At 40.9% G+C, this 17,578-nt stretch overlaps 1 protein-coding gene across 1 annotated transcript in view; it reads right to left on the minus strand.

Annotated features, from left to right (window-relative positions):
• Positions 1-17,578, minus strand: part of AGPAT4 (1-acylglycerol-3-phosphate O-acyltransferase 4) — a 64,164-nt gene that overhangs the window by 16,523 nt on the left and 30,063 nt on the right. Inside the window, exons 3-4 of the mRNA XM_008945513.1 lie at positions 9,144-9,305; positions 6,924-7,077 (exon numbers count right to left, since the gene is read on the minus strand). Coding sequence (XP_008943761.1) covers positions 6,924-7,077; positions 9,144-9,305 — 316 coding nt within the window. The remainder of the gene's footprint in view (positions 1-6,923; positions 7,078-9,143; positions 9,306-17,578) is intronic.

Consider the following 17,578-nt stretch of genomic DNA (forward strand, 5'->3'; position numbering starts at 1 on the left):
GGGCTGCTGCTATGAAGAGATGCAGCTGTGAGGAATATAACACCCGAGTTCCCTAGAATAAAAATGCAGCCAAACGTTCAACCTTGAGAAGACAGTTTCTGCAGCTCAGGACTGTGTGGTAACAGCAGGATTATTTGCAAAGGTTGTTCGTAGTTAAACTAAGAAAGCAGTAACAAGCAATTTCTACAGGAAAAGTGTTCACTACTTTAAATCATATGAAGTGGTTCAAAAAAGTTTCTTTGAACACATCCTTAGAGACAATGTTTCCCTGATGTAACAAAATTAATAGAGAGCAATTAATTTTCTTGACACACCTATGCACTGTGATACGAATTCTAAGCTCAATACCAGCAACAAGATTTTTTATTTTTCTTTGTTATAATAATGATTAACACACACTTCACATGTGCTTTGCTGTATTTTAGGTTTTCTGCTCTAGGGTTTTGCAATAATGAACACTGTGATGAAGCTTTATTGTGAGAGCTCTTGACCCACTAAAGAAAGCCTTTTATTACACTGAACAGATTTGCTTTTGGTTTTGAAGCCTCTCTAGCTATGAGAGATTAATATGGCTTGGTCACAACACTCAGCCCCCAGAAACTCACCACATCATTTATTATAGCAAAAGAGAATTCATGGTGCAGAACAGAATAGCCTGGATTCAGTGCTGCAAGGGAATCCTGAAAACAGAGGCCAAAACCCTGTCACTGCATACAGACTGTATCCCTCATTAACACTTCTTTTCCTACTACAGCAGAGTTTTTAGCCCAAACTCATAACTAAAACACAAAATCTACCTCAAGCATACTACTCTCCCTGTAAAAATCTAAGTAGGAAATTACTTTTTTTTTTTTTTTTTTTTAATAAATTATCTACCTCTATTTTTAAGCTTCTTATTGCAGAAGGATTATACTAATCTACTCTAATTTACTAATCCAATGTAATTGAAGGAAGACAAGAGCTTGATTTGGTTTATACAGGGTAAGCTTCTTAATTTATTCTTTAATAGCATGAGATTATTCTAACGACAACAGGAATGCAATAAAGGGAATTATGATGTACACATCACTTGTTCTTTTGTCTTTTAGAAGACATCTACATTTGAGTTTTGATAGGAATTGGGTGCTTGTTCAGACATACTGGAAGATGTTTCTCCTGTTCAGAAAAAACCTGCAGAGTTGGTCAAGAACATCTTTATGTGATGATGGCTGCACACAGTTTTCCTTCACTTCAGGGAAAAAAATACTCCCTTCCAGTTTGTAACTGGTCTGTAATTTGATACTCAGTCCAGTCCTTTTTAATATCAGACTGAAACCTTTCGGTGTGAAGCAGTGCCAAAAACACAACAATGATGGCATGTGCAGGAGTAAACAGACCCCTGTTATACCCAGATACAAAATAACTGAAGACCCAAGCTCTTCCATTCTGAAATTGCAGGAAAAGAACAACAGTAAAACCAAACACAACAAGAGTGCACGGAATTAAAAGTTTGCCAGAAAGCTTCTACAACCCAGACAGCACTAGCATACTAGCATGCTGCATGACACACTGGAATTGTTTTCAATTAAATGAGTATTTCGTAATTATATAATGAAAACTGTACCACTCATTACTTTCTCACCCCAAAGCTGCACAGTCCAGAAATTTAGTGTTCTAAACCAAGTAAAAAAAAATAACTCCACAGTATCTTGAAAACATTGCAATTGCCACACTCTCAGAATAATTTAGGCAGCATTTGAGAAGTTTTGCTACAATTGTGAAAAAAAAAAAAAAAATTCTCAAAAGTATTTTAAAACAATTTTCATTAATAACAAACAGTTCAATATTTGGAAGCCTCTTCAAAGGCTCAGAACAGATCTTAACTAGAATCAATTTTTTTTTTTTCCAGCTGAATTGCTGTCTTCTAGCAAAAAAAGGCAAGTTTTTTTCTTTTGTTTTCTAATCTCTGTCCAGTATTTTTCATATCTTTAATTTTTGGTTTCTTGTATGGCATTCTGACAGATTGCTACGTACTTAAGAGTTTAAGATTTAATTTTTGTCTAGAAAATCTTTGGATTACATATCCAGAGAGGATTTTTCTTACTTCAGCTGTCCTCTTGAATTTCATGCATTACTTGTGGACATGGTGTTTTATACCAGAATGGTCATCCTACCGGCACTGAGTATGCCGACACAGAGCTTCATACTAGCACACAATGATCTGAAGACTGGGAAAGGGAGGGGAAGAGATGGTGGAATTCACTGTACTGCTGGCATGACAGCCACTTTCACACAGTCCTTTGACTTAACATCTCATTGCTTTGGTTGTCTTGGTCAAAAATCACCCATCGCCTCAAACTTGGTAGCTTGCTCAGAAGAACAACCAGAAGCCTTACTAAACATTGAAAAAAAATCAAGAGCAAAGCGCAGTGCATGGGGGGGGGAAAAAAAGTCATTGCAAAACCACCCCACACTGTCATATTGAAATTTATGAGAACATCACCCTAGAATTTATTTTCATGTATTCCCTCTAGGACAGTAGTACCCAGCACACACAATTGGAAGAAAAGGTTGACAACTTGGGAGTTATCTACAATCCATCATGAGGCACATTTTTAAATCCAAGTCTTCACTAAATAAAAACAGCTGAAAAGAACTGCCTGGTATAATGCTAGGCAAGAGGAGTAACTGTTAAGACATCTTTTGCAATACTTACAACAATTATTTTACTGTAATAATGAATGTTTTAGAAACGGACACATATTCTAATTTGCTTACATAAACAGTGCAGGTACCAAACTCTACACCCTAGCAGCAATTTATTAAGACAGCAAACAGCTTCTAGAAATGAAGTTCCTGGGGACTGCATGTGTGCTACAAAACTGGTAGAGATAGCCACGGATAAAAATATCAACAAGTTAAAAGAAGTACTACAAGCATTCCTTTGAGAATCAAACTGTGTCCAGAGAGCTGAATTTGTGAAAGTAAGTCTCTGAAGAGAAAAGAATTCCATTATCACTTATGAAAGAAATGAGCTAGAAGAGAAGGTTGTTGTTACTTTCTGTGAAAGGTATTTTTCATAGAATAATCACAGAACAGATTGAGTTGGAAGGGACATTTAAAGGTCATCTAGTCCAACCCCCTGCAGTGAGCAGGGACATCTTTAATTAGATCAGGTTGCTCAGAGCTCCATCCAACATGACCTTGAATGTTTCCAGGAATGGGGGCTTCCATCACAGCTCTGGGCAACCTGTGCCAATGTTTTACCACCTTTATAGTAAAAACAGAAAAAAAAAACATTCTTCCTTCCATCTAACCTAAATCTACCCTTGTTTAGTTTAAAAACAATATGCCTTGTCCTATCACAACAGGCCCTGTAAAAAAGACTGTTCCCATCTTTCTTACCAATCTCCCTTAAATACAGAAAGGTCACAATAAGGTCTCCCTGGAGCCTTCTCTTCTCCAGGCTGAACAACCCCAACTCTCTCAGCCTGTTCTCATAAGAGTTTTCCAGACCTCTGCTCCAGAGCTGGACACAGTACTCCCACTGGGGTCTCACCAGAGCTGAGGAGAGGGGTAGAATCACCTCCCTTGACCACCTGGCCACGCTTCTTCTGATGCAGCCCAGGACACAGCTGGCCTTCTGGGCTGTAAGCACACATTGCTGGCTCATGTCCAGCTTTTTATCCACCAGTACCCCCAAGTATTTTTTTGCAGGGCTACCCTCGATCCCTTCATCCCTCAACTTGTACTGATACTGGAGACTGTCCCAGTCTTGCACTTGGCCTTGTTGAACCCCACGAGGTGCTCACAGGCCCAATTCTCAAGTTTGTCCAGGTCCCTGTGGAGGGCATCCCATCCCTCAGGCGTGTCAACTGCACCACTCAGCTTGGTGACAACTGCAAACTTATTGAGGGTGCACTTGATCCCACTATGTCAGCACTGGTCCCAGTACAGACCCTTGAAGGACACCAGATAAGTCTCCTTATTCTAACAGACAGGGGTTCACAAGTATGGAGGCAGTTTCCCATGTATGGGCGTTAAATAAACTGAAGCAAAGTTTCTCGAAACAGATGGACTTGTCAGACTGATTGCACCAATGCTTGTTTCCAACAGAGAACTACTGCATCACCTGGCATTAAGCTGATACTAAGTTTCAAAAAGAACCAATGCCTCATTGCTGCTGTGGTGAGCACTTGTTATCCTAGCACTTGTGATACAAGGACACCCTTGACAGAAAGAAGGAACCAAGAACAGAGAGAAAGGAAATGCTGACCTCTGTCACACCCAGCTTGGAACTGGATCCAAACATTTGGGTTGCCCTTCACCGCTACGTTATGCTGCAGCTATCTCCCTAAGCAAAGCACTCCAGCCAGGCTCACCACCCCTTGTGGAAGAGCAGAAGGTGCATTAGCCAAAGTGGCAGCCCCAAAAAAAGGCTCAGGCAGCATCGGCCTCTCACTTCCAGAGGTGTGGAGGGACATGCCACCACAGGCTCGGCCACTGACAGGGATGTGAATCATGCAGCCTGCGAGAGTCACTCTTATAGATCATTAGAGATGTCACTGAACTGAAGTCACGAACATCTGCATGTTGGCACTGCTGCTTCTGCAGACAGAGCAGCAGTTCAGCAGCCACACTGATGCTGTTTGGACATGTTATTTGGGGCTGTAATAGAGGGATACAGTCACTTACTGGACCACGTTGTAAGGCAGAGCATAACAATGAGACTCGGGAGATTTACACTGAACAAGTCAAGTAAAACTATTTCACAATGTAAATATTCACAAGAAAAAAAAAATGCCCAAATTACTACCACGTATAGCCTCTGCATATAATTGACACCTGTAACAACATATTACTGCTTATAAGATGGATACCAAATGGCAGTGCAAGTTAACAGAGACAAGTGGTCAAATCCTATCAGTACTCATGTAAGAAAGGAATAGTTTCTAGACAGAACTTAAATATCTAGATTATGGACTGTCAAAACAGATTTCCATCACATTCTCTATTAAAAAAAAATTATGGACTTCCTTGTTACCTGTGCATATTAAAGTTACAAGAACCTCTAAAAATGAGATATGGTTTACTAAGGTCTTTCAAACGCTCTTCACACATACCCGTTATCTATATAGGAGAGAAACAAAGTAACCCAGACAGTAGCTCCCTCTCATTGCAAAAAGCAACAAGGCAAGTAAAGCAACATACCCAGAAGTTTTGCAACACCCATCTGGAGTTATCAGATGTTTCCCTCAGAGGTTTGGTGGTTAGGTTTTTAAGCTATGCAGTTTCAACAAACACTATCTATGAGAAGCTATGACTCTCTGCAATTCTCCTTGAACACTCACAGGGAAACATTACCTTCTTATTAGCCTTACCCTGCTTGATCTAACAGGTCACAGCTTCTGGATTGAGGTAGTGACATACATTTCCCTAAGTATGTAAGTAAATTAGCTATCTCAGTTTTCTTTTTCTGAAGGTATTTCAGATATTTAGGATCCTAAGGTGTTACTGTAGTGTATCACATGAATGCCCAAAACTTTTTATAAATGTCACCTGGGTTCCCTAAAACTGTTTCCTTCTGAAACATTTTCCCACAAATCAGCTACTTGTCCACAATCATAACCATGTTTTGCTTGCTTTACACAGTAGTAAAAAAGAATAAAATCATCATCAAATCAACCCATCCCCAACTCCCAAGCCCATGGCACTGGAGATCGCATTTTCAACTCACCTCAACTCAGCCTTCAATGCCTGAAGTCCACCTCCTCCCACCCTCAGCAAAACAGTTGCCCTTATTCCAAAAGGAAATTTAAACTGTGCCTCTTAAGGTCGTTGCTGGATATTTCAAGTAACTTATTTCTTCTTCACATAGCAGAAACGATCCAAGGTATGCTATCCATTTTGAGGGTGGGAAGTTGTGGATGCCTGACAAGCTACAGCAGTGATATTATCTACCTGACTTACAAGAGGATATGTAGAAGTCTGACAGACAGCAAGACACTTGACTGCAAAGCTTTTTTTACAGTAGCTATCCCAGATACGCCACGCAAAAACATGTCCTCAAGGACAAAAGAAGTTTTGACATTAACTTCAGTTAAGCGAGAACATTTCTTCTAAACCACTAAGCACTTTGTTTTTCTTATATATCAGCCTTCTAACAACATAAAAATCTACCAAATCCCAAAGATACTGTAGCACTATGGCTACTTAGCACTGTCTTTCCCTTGCTCAGGTAGTACACAGTACAAGACTTCGATGGATTGTACTAGTCAAAATCATTTGAAAACCATGTGTGCCATATTGTTACTGCTGTCACTTTAAAGTTGGCAAATGCAAGTAACCAGAAATAACTGGGGGGGTGGGGAGTTCAGAACAACATTAACAAAGAAAAACTTACCCATGTTCTGTACCGTAGAAATAATTTATTTATAAATTTCACCTACAAGTGTCTCCAGTGGAGGTCTACTCCCCCAGCTCCACAAAGAAACCCTAAAGAGTACATCTATGCAGAAATTTAAAGCAGAATATTTTTTTATTTAAAAATGGTGTTGAGGCAGACATTTACCACAAGAAAATATTTAAGACATTCTGTCTCAGATTCTCTAGCGATGTATTTGCTTGATTTAGAAAAGGATTGCTTAGTAAATACTAAGTAATATTATCCTTTGGCAAGAGGTACGAAACATGCAACTTGAGATCCTTCAGTACAGACTCGCAGTAACAGAAAACAAAACAAAAAATAACCAAGTTGCCCCATGACTTTTTTAGCACAACCTAATCTTTAATTTTTGCAGGCTAGTGAGAGAAAGGTCAGAAAGGATCCCAGGGTGTTTCTGCTAGGACACATGCTAAAGGGGGGGGGGGAAAAAAAAGCATGGCAAAGTGACATCAGTTAGATGAAATAATCATTTAGCATTGCTCCTTGTGACTTTCCTTACCTACATTTCTCAAACACTGAACGGTGACAGCAAATCCTTTCGTGCGTGGCAGTAGGTGATACTTGAGCTTGGGCAGGCCTTTGGCTTCGGCTACCTGCATGCTAATCTGGTGCTTCTGTTCTGTGAACCTTGTGCCCTCGCAGTGAATCAGGAACTAAAACCAAGAGAGAACTTCAGTTAGACAGCAGCTCAGGTCTTTGACATCTGTCTGACCAGAGACCTCTCTAATTCTTACCAACGCAACCCAAATGAACACTGCCAGCAGGTACAGGTGTAGCCACATACACATTTAGGATTTAACTGCCCTGGATAAAACAAACAAACAAACAAACAAAGAACTCATGCCAAACTAAAAAGCCAAAACCAAACTCACTCAATTGCCCCCACCCATCCAACCTTCTATCCTCTGGTCTGAACTCTAGCTTTAGGCTTTAACATCTGCTTTGCTACTTGCTATCAGAATGACTTGATTTCCCTAAATCAGTCACTCCATCTCTTAACGAGATGTTACAAAATACTCAAAACATACCTTCTGTTCCAAATCTCTCACTGATGGTGAGACATTAAAGTATGGTGGTATCTAAAACTTGCTAAATGTCTAAACCAAATACACTTCTAGGAAATGCTTCAGTGCCCACCTTGTTTCCCCTCATTCCAACCCACTTACTTTCACTATTGCATGAGGGCCACTGACAACTGCAGGCAGTAACTTTGATGCCAGTGACTGAGCTGGTAACATATGTAAGGCAGCAGATAAAGGACAACTGAAAGCCTCATCCCCTTATGAACTATACCACGGAAGTGCTCAGACATGAACGATTACAATTCTGCTGCTGGCAGACAGGGGAGTGCAGATAGATCTCTGGAGAATTACCACTTGCTCATCTGCTTTCTGCCAGGCCTGAATGCAAACTAACCCATCAGAGAGCACTGCCAGATTTCACAAGCTAAGTCCTTATAACCCACAGCAAAGATGTAGCCAACAGAGAGAGACTGAAGAAAACCAGCCAAGCAGCCAGCTTCAGTTCCAGCTCATCTAAGAGCACTTTTACTTGTGTATGGCATGCAGAATATTAAACAGCAAGATGAAACACACAGAAATTAATGAGAAAATCCTTTGAGCTCACTTGGCATGCTCTGCATTTGTACCTTCCAAGGCTCTATCACTGTCTAATCATTATCACTGCATAATGTCTTTTGACATTATATCACCATACAAAGGCAAATTAAAACTACACACTAGAATAACCCCAAGTGTACATCAACAATTGCATCTCTCTTACTATAGGTATTGCTCTTCCTTAGTAATCCCTCTACAACAGTACATAAAGTATGGTGGCAGTTTGTGCTCACCAATTACAAAGAAAAAAAAAAAAGTTGTGTTTCAGAGAATGAAAGGTACAGCACATACATCTTCACTAAGAAACTCCTTCTTAAGCAATAGTTCCTGAATGCCCTTGGGAGGCTGCTTAAAGAACCACATCCTCAACTGAAACCCTCTCTTGCCAGCACCAGCTCATGAGAACCAGGATTCTTCTGACTACTAAGAAAAGAAAAAATTCAAAGGCTCTTCATTCCCGGACTACAAAATGTCAGGCAGGCTCAATACTAAAAAACAATGGTAATGCAAAACCACTTTCCTGTTACTGGAAGATGACACAAATCTTCTCCCTGTAACACAGCTGATGGCCCCAGAGGCCACCTCTCTGACTGGGTACTTATCTGTGGCTTCTACTTCTGCTGGGCCATATCTAACCTAGTACCTTCACAGGAATGGCAGAATCACAACAAAATGGAAGGAGAAAATACTAGTATGAACTCTGCAGTTTAAGGTGAGACAGGAGCTTAGAACACAGGTAACGTGTTTCAATACAACAACATTGTCACATGCATCTGTTGCACCACCATGAGTTCTGGCAACTACCCCTCTCCAGTTCCTGTATTTAGAGAACCAAGAAGGTTACTGAATGGAACACAGTGGAGGTATTTTTGCAATAACATCTGTAGGACTCCATAACACAGAGGAAGAAAACAGACAAGACTTTTACGTAGGAAATGTGAGAGATAATTCAATTCTTAGAGAATACTCTTCTAATAGTGCCAGAAAGCTCAAAAATCAAAGTTCTCGGGAGCAACCTGGGAATTATCACATACTGTCTATACCCTTCATCCCTCCCATGCACTACAGCACCTCACACTCACCTGATAGGCATCACTCACCCAAAAGTTTTCAGGGTAGTCCCGGAGATTCAGTAACTTCTGCATGACTGTTTTCCGATCTTCCTCCCACTTACGCTTACAGAAGACTATCTCTAGGAAATACCACATCCAACCAATGATAGGCATGTAGGAGAGCTCCTTCTTTGCAAGCACTTTGGAACTCTACAATACAGTCAAAGTAAGTAAAACAGAGTTACATCGCTTACAGTTCTCTCTGGGTACAACACATGCACAGTTAGACACTAATGGATTGATTTGTATCAGCCAGTTTTAACACCAGGGCAAAAGCAAAACAAAGAAAAAGAACTTTTTCTCATGTGACAGAATAGTCAAATCTAATCTCAGATATCTGCAAAAAAGACAACTTCCAGAATTAAAAATTTTTTTTTACATATATATATATACACACACATGTGTCTGTCTGTTCTACCCTAACCCTGAAACCCAAACCACAAGCCAAATTCCTTCAACCACTGACGATTTCATGCAAAAGACCCAAGCTATATAAAATGACAGGGTCAAGTAGACCCTGGGCAGTGGCAAATCACGTTTCTCTAAGACATCCTGAAGCTACAGTTCTCTCCAAAGCTGAGACATCTTATAATCACAAAAAAAAAACCCAACTATTATAAACAAGAAGCAAGTACAGAGCCATTGCTGCACAACAATATTTTGATGCACGAACACAGTTTACTAATGGAAGAAACCTTGAACAACATTAGAAACAACACCAATAATAATATTTCATTTGTATTTAGTTTTTTTTATGGAAGGGCAGAAATATTTACACTAGTGAATTTCTCTTCCAGGTATGCTTCTGGAGTCAAAAGTACTGTACCTGTCTCACAGGTACAATGGGTGTCTACATACTTGTTAGGAAAGACAGGCCAGCAAGGTGAGGTGGTGGAGCTGCTCTTTTGTGAGAGCAACTGGAATGTATCAAGCTCTGCTTAGAGGGTATGAAGAACGAGTGAAGAACTTATGGGTAGGACTAAAGGGTGAGGGCAATATGGGTGACACTGTTGTGGGTGCTTCCTACAGGCCGCCTGATTAGGAAGAGGAGGCCTTCCACAGACAGGCCCATGCCCTGGCTCTCATGGGGGACTTTGACCACCATTTGCTGGCAAGGCAACACAGGTAGGCCCACACAGTCCAGGAGGTTCCTGCAGTGCACTGATGACAATTTTTTGACACAGGTGGTGGAGGAACCAACAAGAAGAGTGTGCTGCTGGACCTTGTATGAACAAACAAAGGAGGTCTGGCTGGGGATGTGAAGGTTGAGGGCAGCCTTGGCTACAGTGCTCATGTCATGGTGGAGTTCAGGATCATGGAAGAGGCAGGGCAACACGTAGGATTGCAACCGTGGACTTCAGGAGAGGTAACTTTGGACTCTCCAAAGATCTACTTGGAGGACTCCCACAGCTTTGGGCTCTAGAAGGTAGGGGAGCCCAAGAGAGCTGGTTAATATTCAAGCACCACTTCCTCCGAGCTTGAGATGGGTGCATCCCTGTGATCAAGAAATCAAGCAAAGGAGGCAGGAGGTCTGCATGGATGAGCAAGGAGCTGCTGGAAAAACTCAAACAGAAGGAAATTTACAGAATGTGAAAAAAAGGGACTGGCTACTTGGAAGGAATATAGGAACATGGTCAGAGTGTACAGGGGTGCAACGAGGAAAGCTAAAGACACCCTGGAATTTAATCTGGCAAGGCATCTCAGTGACAAGAAGGGCATCTTCAAGCACATCAGTAGCAAAAGGAAGACTAGAGAAAATGTGGGCCTGCTGCGGAGTGAGATGAGAGCCCTGGTGATGGAGGATACAGAGAAGGCAGAATTACAGAATGCCACCTTCGCTTCAGTCTTTACTGCTAAGGCCAGCCCTCAGAAATTTCAGACCCTGGAGGTAAAAGAGAAAGTCTGGAGAAAGGAAGACCTTCCCTCAGGGTCAAGTAGAGTAGGGTTAGAGATCATTTAGGCAAACCGAACACTCATAAATCCATGAGCTCTGATGGGATCCACCCACAAGTGCTGAGGGAGCTGGCTGATGTGATTGCTAAGCCACTCCTTAGGAATTCCTACTCCACGACTTAACTCTGTGACTATCCCAGACTGACATCCCATCGAGCAGGAGAACTCATTCCATTTGCTTCTTTCCTGTTTTCCAAGCCAGCCCATCTTGGTGAGTTGTCTTATATTTCATTTTGTTATTTAATTAACAAAATGGCACGTGTGTAAGAAAAACAGTGACATTTTCTTAGAGGACAGATGGAGCGATTGCAGTCCAGTTTCTATCCATGGTATCATTATAAGCTGTGCCACCAAAGTGCTCTGATGATGAGTTACAGGACATCACATTTGATGAGTAGTAATTATTTACTAGTAGAAGTTACCATCAAGACAAATAATTTCCTTTTATTTTTTTGGTTACTGTTGTTCATTTGGTTACTAGTGGAATAGACGCGACCTAATTCTTTATCTCAGCTCATTTCTCTCATCTGCTTTTCCTCCTTGAGAAGGAAAATACCTTAAATAATTGAGATACCTAAAAGCTCATAAGACTGGAAGGCAAGTGCACAGCATGTAGTTTCACTAACAACTGTTAGACAGAAGCAGGGCAGAAGACTACACGAGACAGTTCTATTTCTAAGAATGCAGGAACCATCTCTGTCAAATGATTTAACACTTTGTAGGAAGGTTTGAATTTCAGTGACTGGCCCAGATCAGGACTCCAAACCCTTCTCTCCCACAGGCAGCAGCTGTAGGGTTTGGCACACTTTTTGCTATTTCAATTTCAAGCCATGGCCGATGTTAGTCCCTGTTGCATTCCACCAGCAACGTTGAGCCCAGCCTCCTCTTCCAGCTCCCCAAACTGGCCACAGAGAAACAAACTCTCCTCCCACCACTTTTTCCTCAGCTCTCTGTTTTTTTTTTTTCCCCACACTACTGTTTTTCCTTTTCTCAGTTACTCTTAATACAAGTAATCTGTTATTTCCAAAATAAATGTAAATAGTTCTAGCTTGTATCTTCAAAAGCCCCCAAAGACCATTTTTGGTTGTAGGCCATGTACAGTATAGCTTCCATTCAAACCACACAGATCAGTTCACATGCTCTTCCACTCCTCTGCCCTGTATAGGCCTGAGGAAGGCAGGTGAGCCAAGGCTTTGCTCCAAGAAGCCCCAACAGATGCAAAGTGCTTCTAGCTGAGCAGGGAGGGCTAAGACCTTAGGGAACACCTCAGTCACAACCAGGGCAGCCATCACCCACAGCCTAGCACAAGCCACTGCACAATGGGGCAAACAGCAACAGCGTTACCACAAAAAATAGAAAAAAGACCTCCATACTCTTCACGATTATTTACAGTATGTGATAATAAAACCTACCATAAACAAATGTAAGCATGCTCTGCATGGAACATGCAAGGTCTCCAAAGCACAGAGTCAGAAAAGACAAGCTAATAGCACTCCCTCCCAGATTTTGAAACACAGGAATCCTAGTCCCAGAAGCAAGTTAAGAAGACAGCTATGGTGGAAGAGTTCTTTAATGTTTTGCATATTTTAAAAGACATACGGATTAAACAAGGGGCAGGAAAGAAGTTGCCACTGTGTTTTTTTCTCCTCAGTGAAACAAAGAAACGATGCTGTGAGCTAAGGCATTGCATAGTGCAGGCTATAACCACAAAAGCAGACTAGATGTTTGAATTCTTCCCCAGGGCAAGTTCTTGCTCATTTTCTGTGCCAACACATTTTTAAGATTTAAAAGCACTCTTTTAGACACGTGAGAGTATGACTTTTTAAACACACACAAAAAGAAACTAAATCACCTTATGCTATTTTGTGCACCTCATCTATCCTAGGAGTAGAAGGAATGCTGATGACACAGAACTAATTAGAGAAACTCCTCAGTGCATTACACTGGCAAGACTCCTCTCGTGTAGGAGGAATACGCTAGGCCTCCTCTCAGAAGCTACCATCTCTCTCACAATAACTAGAGTGACAATCCACACTGTTCCAGTTGTCTACCCATGCACAGCTCCTCTGTAGGTACCTGAGGGGAAAATGCAGCTCTGGTTGACTTTGGCCACTAACTTTTTCTTTACCAAAGTGCTTTGTTAAATATATGACAGTCATCTCTATCTTTCAAATTCAGTTTGCTCAATAGAGTAGATTTCATTGAAAAGTGCTGATTTATTCCTCATAAGCTGCCTTCTTGAAGGAAGTCAAAGTATTTTCAGTGCCCAGAACTATGTAATTCCAACTGACATTTAATAACTTTACTGCTGGATGAGGACAACTTGTCTACAGTTACAGCAGTTTAATCCAGGTTACTTTCTTTTGGCCAGATTTGTTCAGATGGAAATACCCATGAAGTTCTCCATTTGTGAATACTGATTGTACTAACATAACATAAAAAAATATTTTTACAAAACTACTTTAGATGCATTTGCAAAGGTATGACACACACAGACACAGAAAGAAAATCTTGAATTATATGCCCAGCCTCAGTTATTCAGCACCCCTTGATCACAGAATGCAACCAACAGCATGAAATCGACCTGTAAGCTGAGGATGTCTAACAAAGTTTGTTCCATACTTTTAAAACAAATTCATTGTAGCTGCAAACCATTGGCAGCAACAATTCACCTCATAAGTTGTTTGCTCTCTAGGCTGCCCTCAGTACTGACATACTTCTGATGACTTCACCTGCTCTATTTTTGTTATATAGCACTCCTTCATATTATACTCTCTGGGACTTCCAGGTGGAAAGATATGTTTCTTTAGTTACTCAAAGCCACTGTTCCAGAAATTTAGTTAGGCTCTTAATTTTGAATGCTTCATACTGAAAAAATAAGAATTTTCCATATTGGAAAGGTAACACAGCAAGATTTTAGAGGATGTACTCCCAAGTGCAGGCTAAGATGCATTAAATAGAAATAATAATGTAGTTTTGGCTGCCAACATGAACAATTACTTAACTTAGAATTATAGAATCATTTAGGCTGGAAAAGACCTTTAAGATCATCGAGTCCAACCATAAATTTAATACTGCCAAATCCAACACTAAACCACAACCCTAAGTGCCACACTTATAAGTCCTTTAAGTACCTCTAAGGGATGGTGACTCCACCACTTGCCCGGGCTGCCTGCTCCAATGCTTGACAACCATTTTGGTGAGCTATATTTTTCCTAACATCCAATCTAAACTTCCCCTGGCACAAGTGAGCCACTCAGAATAATGTTTATGTTTTGCTGAGGCAGAAAGACCACCAGCATTAATGACTTGAAGCTCAAGACACCAGAAGAACAGATAAACCAGTCAGATTAGCTTTAAAGCACAGACAATTTTGATAATGTAAAAGTCTTCATCTCAGAGAAAGGATTACTAAAAAAGCTATTTTATCACTGCTTGGTCAGATCAAGCAATGAAGCAGAAGGGTACAGCGAATCCCAGCAGGGAGTGTACTAATGTGCTTTTGGTCCTGAATAAAACCTACCTCTTAATAAATTGCCTATGTCCTGACTTCAAGTTCTGGTGTCTAGTGGGTCTGTTTTCAAAGGGACACTTTAACACACCTTGAAGAAACTAAAAGCTATTGATGTCTTTAAATGCTGATACAGAAGCTAGGCTGCCCATCACTAAGAAGATGGTAAATCCTAGGACTGGGATGTCACAGGCAGGAAAATCAAAGGGCAAAGCAGAGTGCAGGGACTTGTCACCAAGATCATGTCTCTCTGTACGCAGCACAGCAACGTGCAGACACTGGAGTAGGCACCTCCCCCAGCCACTGCACCAGCATGAAGCGGGAAAAGCATGAGCATCCACAGCACAACCATCACAGTCACCCTGCCTCAGGATCATAATACCAGCCCTGCCTTTTATTAGGGAACACTGGTGTGGACAAAGCTCCGTCCTGTTGGGGCTATGCCGTTTCCAACTCTACAGAAACCCAAGTAGGCAGCACAGGTCCTAGTTCCCTTGCAGCTTGTTGCAGATGTTTCTGTCACAAGAAGCTAAGAATCAGCCATCCCCATGGACATGATGCTGAGTTGGCATCAAGCACCCCTATATCTCCCCCCTCCTGCACACATCACTGAGGTCTGGCAGCACAAGAAGGTAGATATATGTGGCTGACTGTGGGTGTCTAGGACTGAAAACAAAAAAAAGGAAGGTACCTTCACAAAAAAACCCACAAGTAGAATAAAGTGATTAGTAGTTCGGGCTCAGTACAAGTTTCTCTGAATCCCCTGTCCTGATGACTTTTTTGTGAAATTTGCTTCCTTCTTCTAAATTCCAACAACAATCAAAAAATATTCTAAGGTTTGGTGCTGTAAACACAGTAGTAACTTCAGCTACCTAGAGTCTAACTGCACCTAGCAAGACAATCTCCAAGGGTACAATAACTTGCAAGAGTAAAAGTGAGCATAGAATTGCTTCCTCATGTGGTTTTTCTCATTCTCTATTATAAATTAATAGATATCTCACTCTCTCTCAGCACTGTCAACCCAGTGCCTCCTAGCATTTTCAATGGTTGCTCCAAAAGTATCATATTAAAGAAAAAAAACTTAGAAGTAAAAGTAAAGTTAGAATTGTCATGCCTTTTCTTTTTGCCCCTCCTCCACACACACATACACTTCTACACTTCTCAAATTCTTAGTACCTTCTTTGGTTCTTTTTGCTACTCACTTAAAAACCTTCTTGAAAGCAGAGAACCTCATGCCATCCAAGTACAAGAACTGAGTCATTAGAAGAGGCAATTTAGAGAAAGGAGAAAGCCAGTACAGGAGAAGAGAGACAAAAGAAGGAGCAGAACAATGCAGAGGTTGAATGTTGCAAACAAAACCAGGAGGGACAGTTTTTAAATAATGACTGAAAAAAAAAAAAGGGGGAAAAACTTTTTTCTTTTGGGCCCAGAAGGGGCAAGACAGGTTTATGGAAGCTTAATTCTGTTTTTAAATGAGCAACCAAGCAAAAGCAAAAATATTACAGCATTTAATGGCTTCATTTAATACACGTTGACGCTGTAAAATACTGTTTGGACACACACTTGTGACACTGAAGAGCACTGCTTGTCTGCCAGAGCTGTGAGGGAGAGCTGGATGTCACAACAAAGCCATTCTGTCTGCCTGCTGCCAGCCAAGAACGATCAGTCCCAACTCCTTTGGCCCCAAGTTGCCTCCACCTTCTCCCTCTTCCACCTCCCCACTCACCTCTCTTTTCTTCATTCGATTAGTTAAGGCAGGAGAGAAAAAGGGGCACATGAAACATGCCAGAACAGGGCAGACAAGCACCAGAACAGATGCAGGAGATACGACAGCATCTGCGAGACTTCTTTTTCAGCAGCAGTGGACACAAGATTGACTTAGTAAGACATTGGTAGATATCTAAAGTATGCATAGAAACTTCATGGAGTAAAAAATTAAACAGCATTAAATATAAAACTCCACTGGCTCACGAAGTCCCTAAGCAACAAAGTGCTGGAGACTGGGACACCACTTAGAAAGCTCTCTGGATGTTTGCCTTTTACTTGTAACTCTTATTCCCAAACATCAGCCCTCAGCATAATGGTTCTTACATTCCTAATTGTGCTGCCACACCAAACCCTGAAGCTTTGCACACTGCAAGCTCATGTTAGGCAGTACAAAGTCGAACCAAGCTACAGCCCCCTATCCCTATGCATTCATCCACTCCCATGCTGCTCTGGCACAAGTACCAGGATGCCAATACAGACAATCCCATCAGGAAACTGACTGTGTGTCAGTTTTTCTCTTCCAATGTGGCTTCAGATGAACCTTGTCTGGTTGCCCCAACAGGGAAACACACTGCTTTGTTGTACAGACATCTACTCAAATGAGAGTACATGGGAACTATTTCTTCCTGGGAAAGTTTCTGGGAAGTTAAACCACAGGACATTACTCAAGACTGAAATAGTTTTCTGAAAGTGAAAGAAAAAAAAAGGCGTATGCATCTATTCCTAAAAGAATCCTAAGAGAAAAAATCAAAGGAGTAATAACTTTAAGCATCTAAAAAAAAGAAAAAATATTTCTAATTATTGCAACACAGTAACTATGCAAAAGTTATGCTTCTGTTTCCTTATGTACAAGGAACAATACAAAAAAATTAAAACATAATCCTGACTACCTTGGGAAACTATTACATAAAAAATTATTACAGTTAATGAGACTCAATCAAATCACACAACACCAACATAAACCAAGATATTTTTGACTTTGTAGGCCCCTATTAGTTTGTATAGAAAGAATCTAGTTTTCTAAAATAGTGCTTTTGCCTGACCCTCTAAAGCACATCTTTGTTTAGATAACTGTAGGTGTTGGGCTTAAAAAAATTAGATAAACTATACTAAAGTGCCACTGTAAAATGAACACATTCAAAGGAGAATGTTTTTGGCATGTACATCCACCTGTCAGAACAAGGTTTCCCTA

This window comes from Merops nubicus, unplaced genomic scaffold, assembly GCF_000691845.1.
Source record: "Merops nubicus isolate BGI_N331 unplaced genomic scaffold, ASM69184v1 scaffold5188, whole genome shotgun sequence".
In the NCBI taxonomy this organism is placed as follows: Eukaryota; Metazoa; Chordata; class Aves; order Coraciiformes; family Meropidae; genus Merops; species Merops nubicus.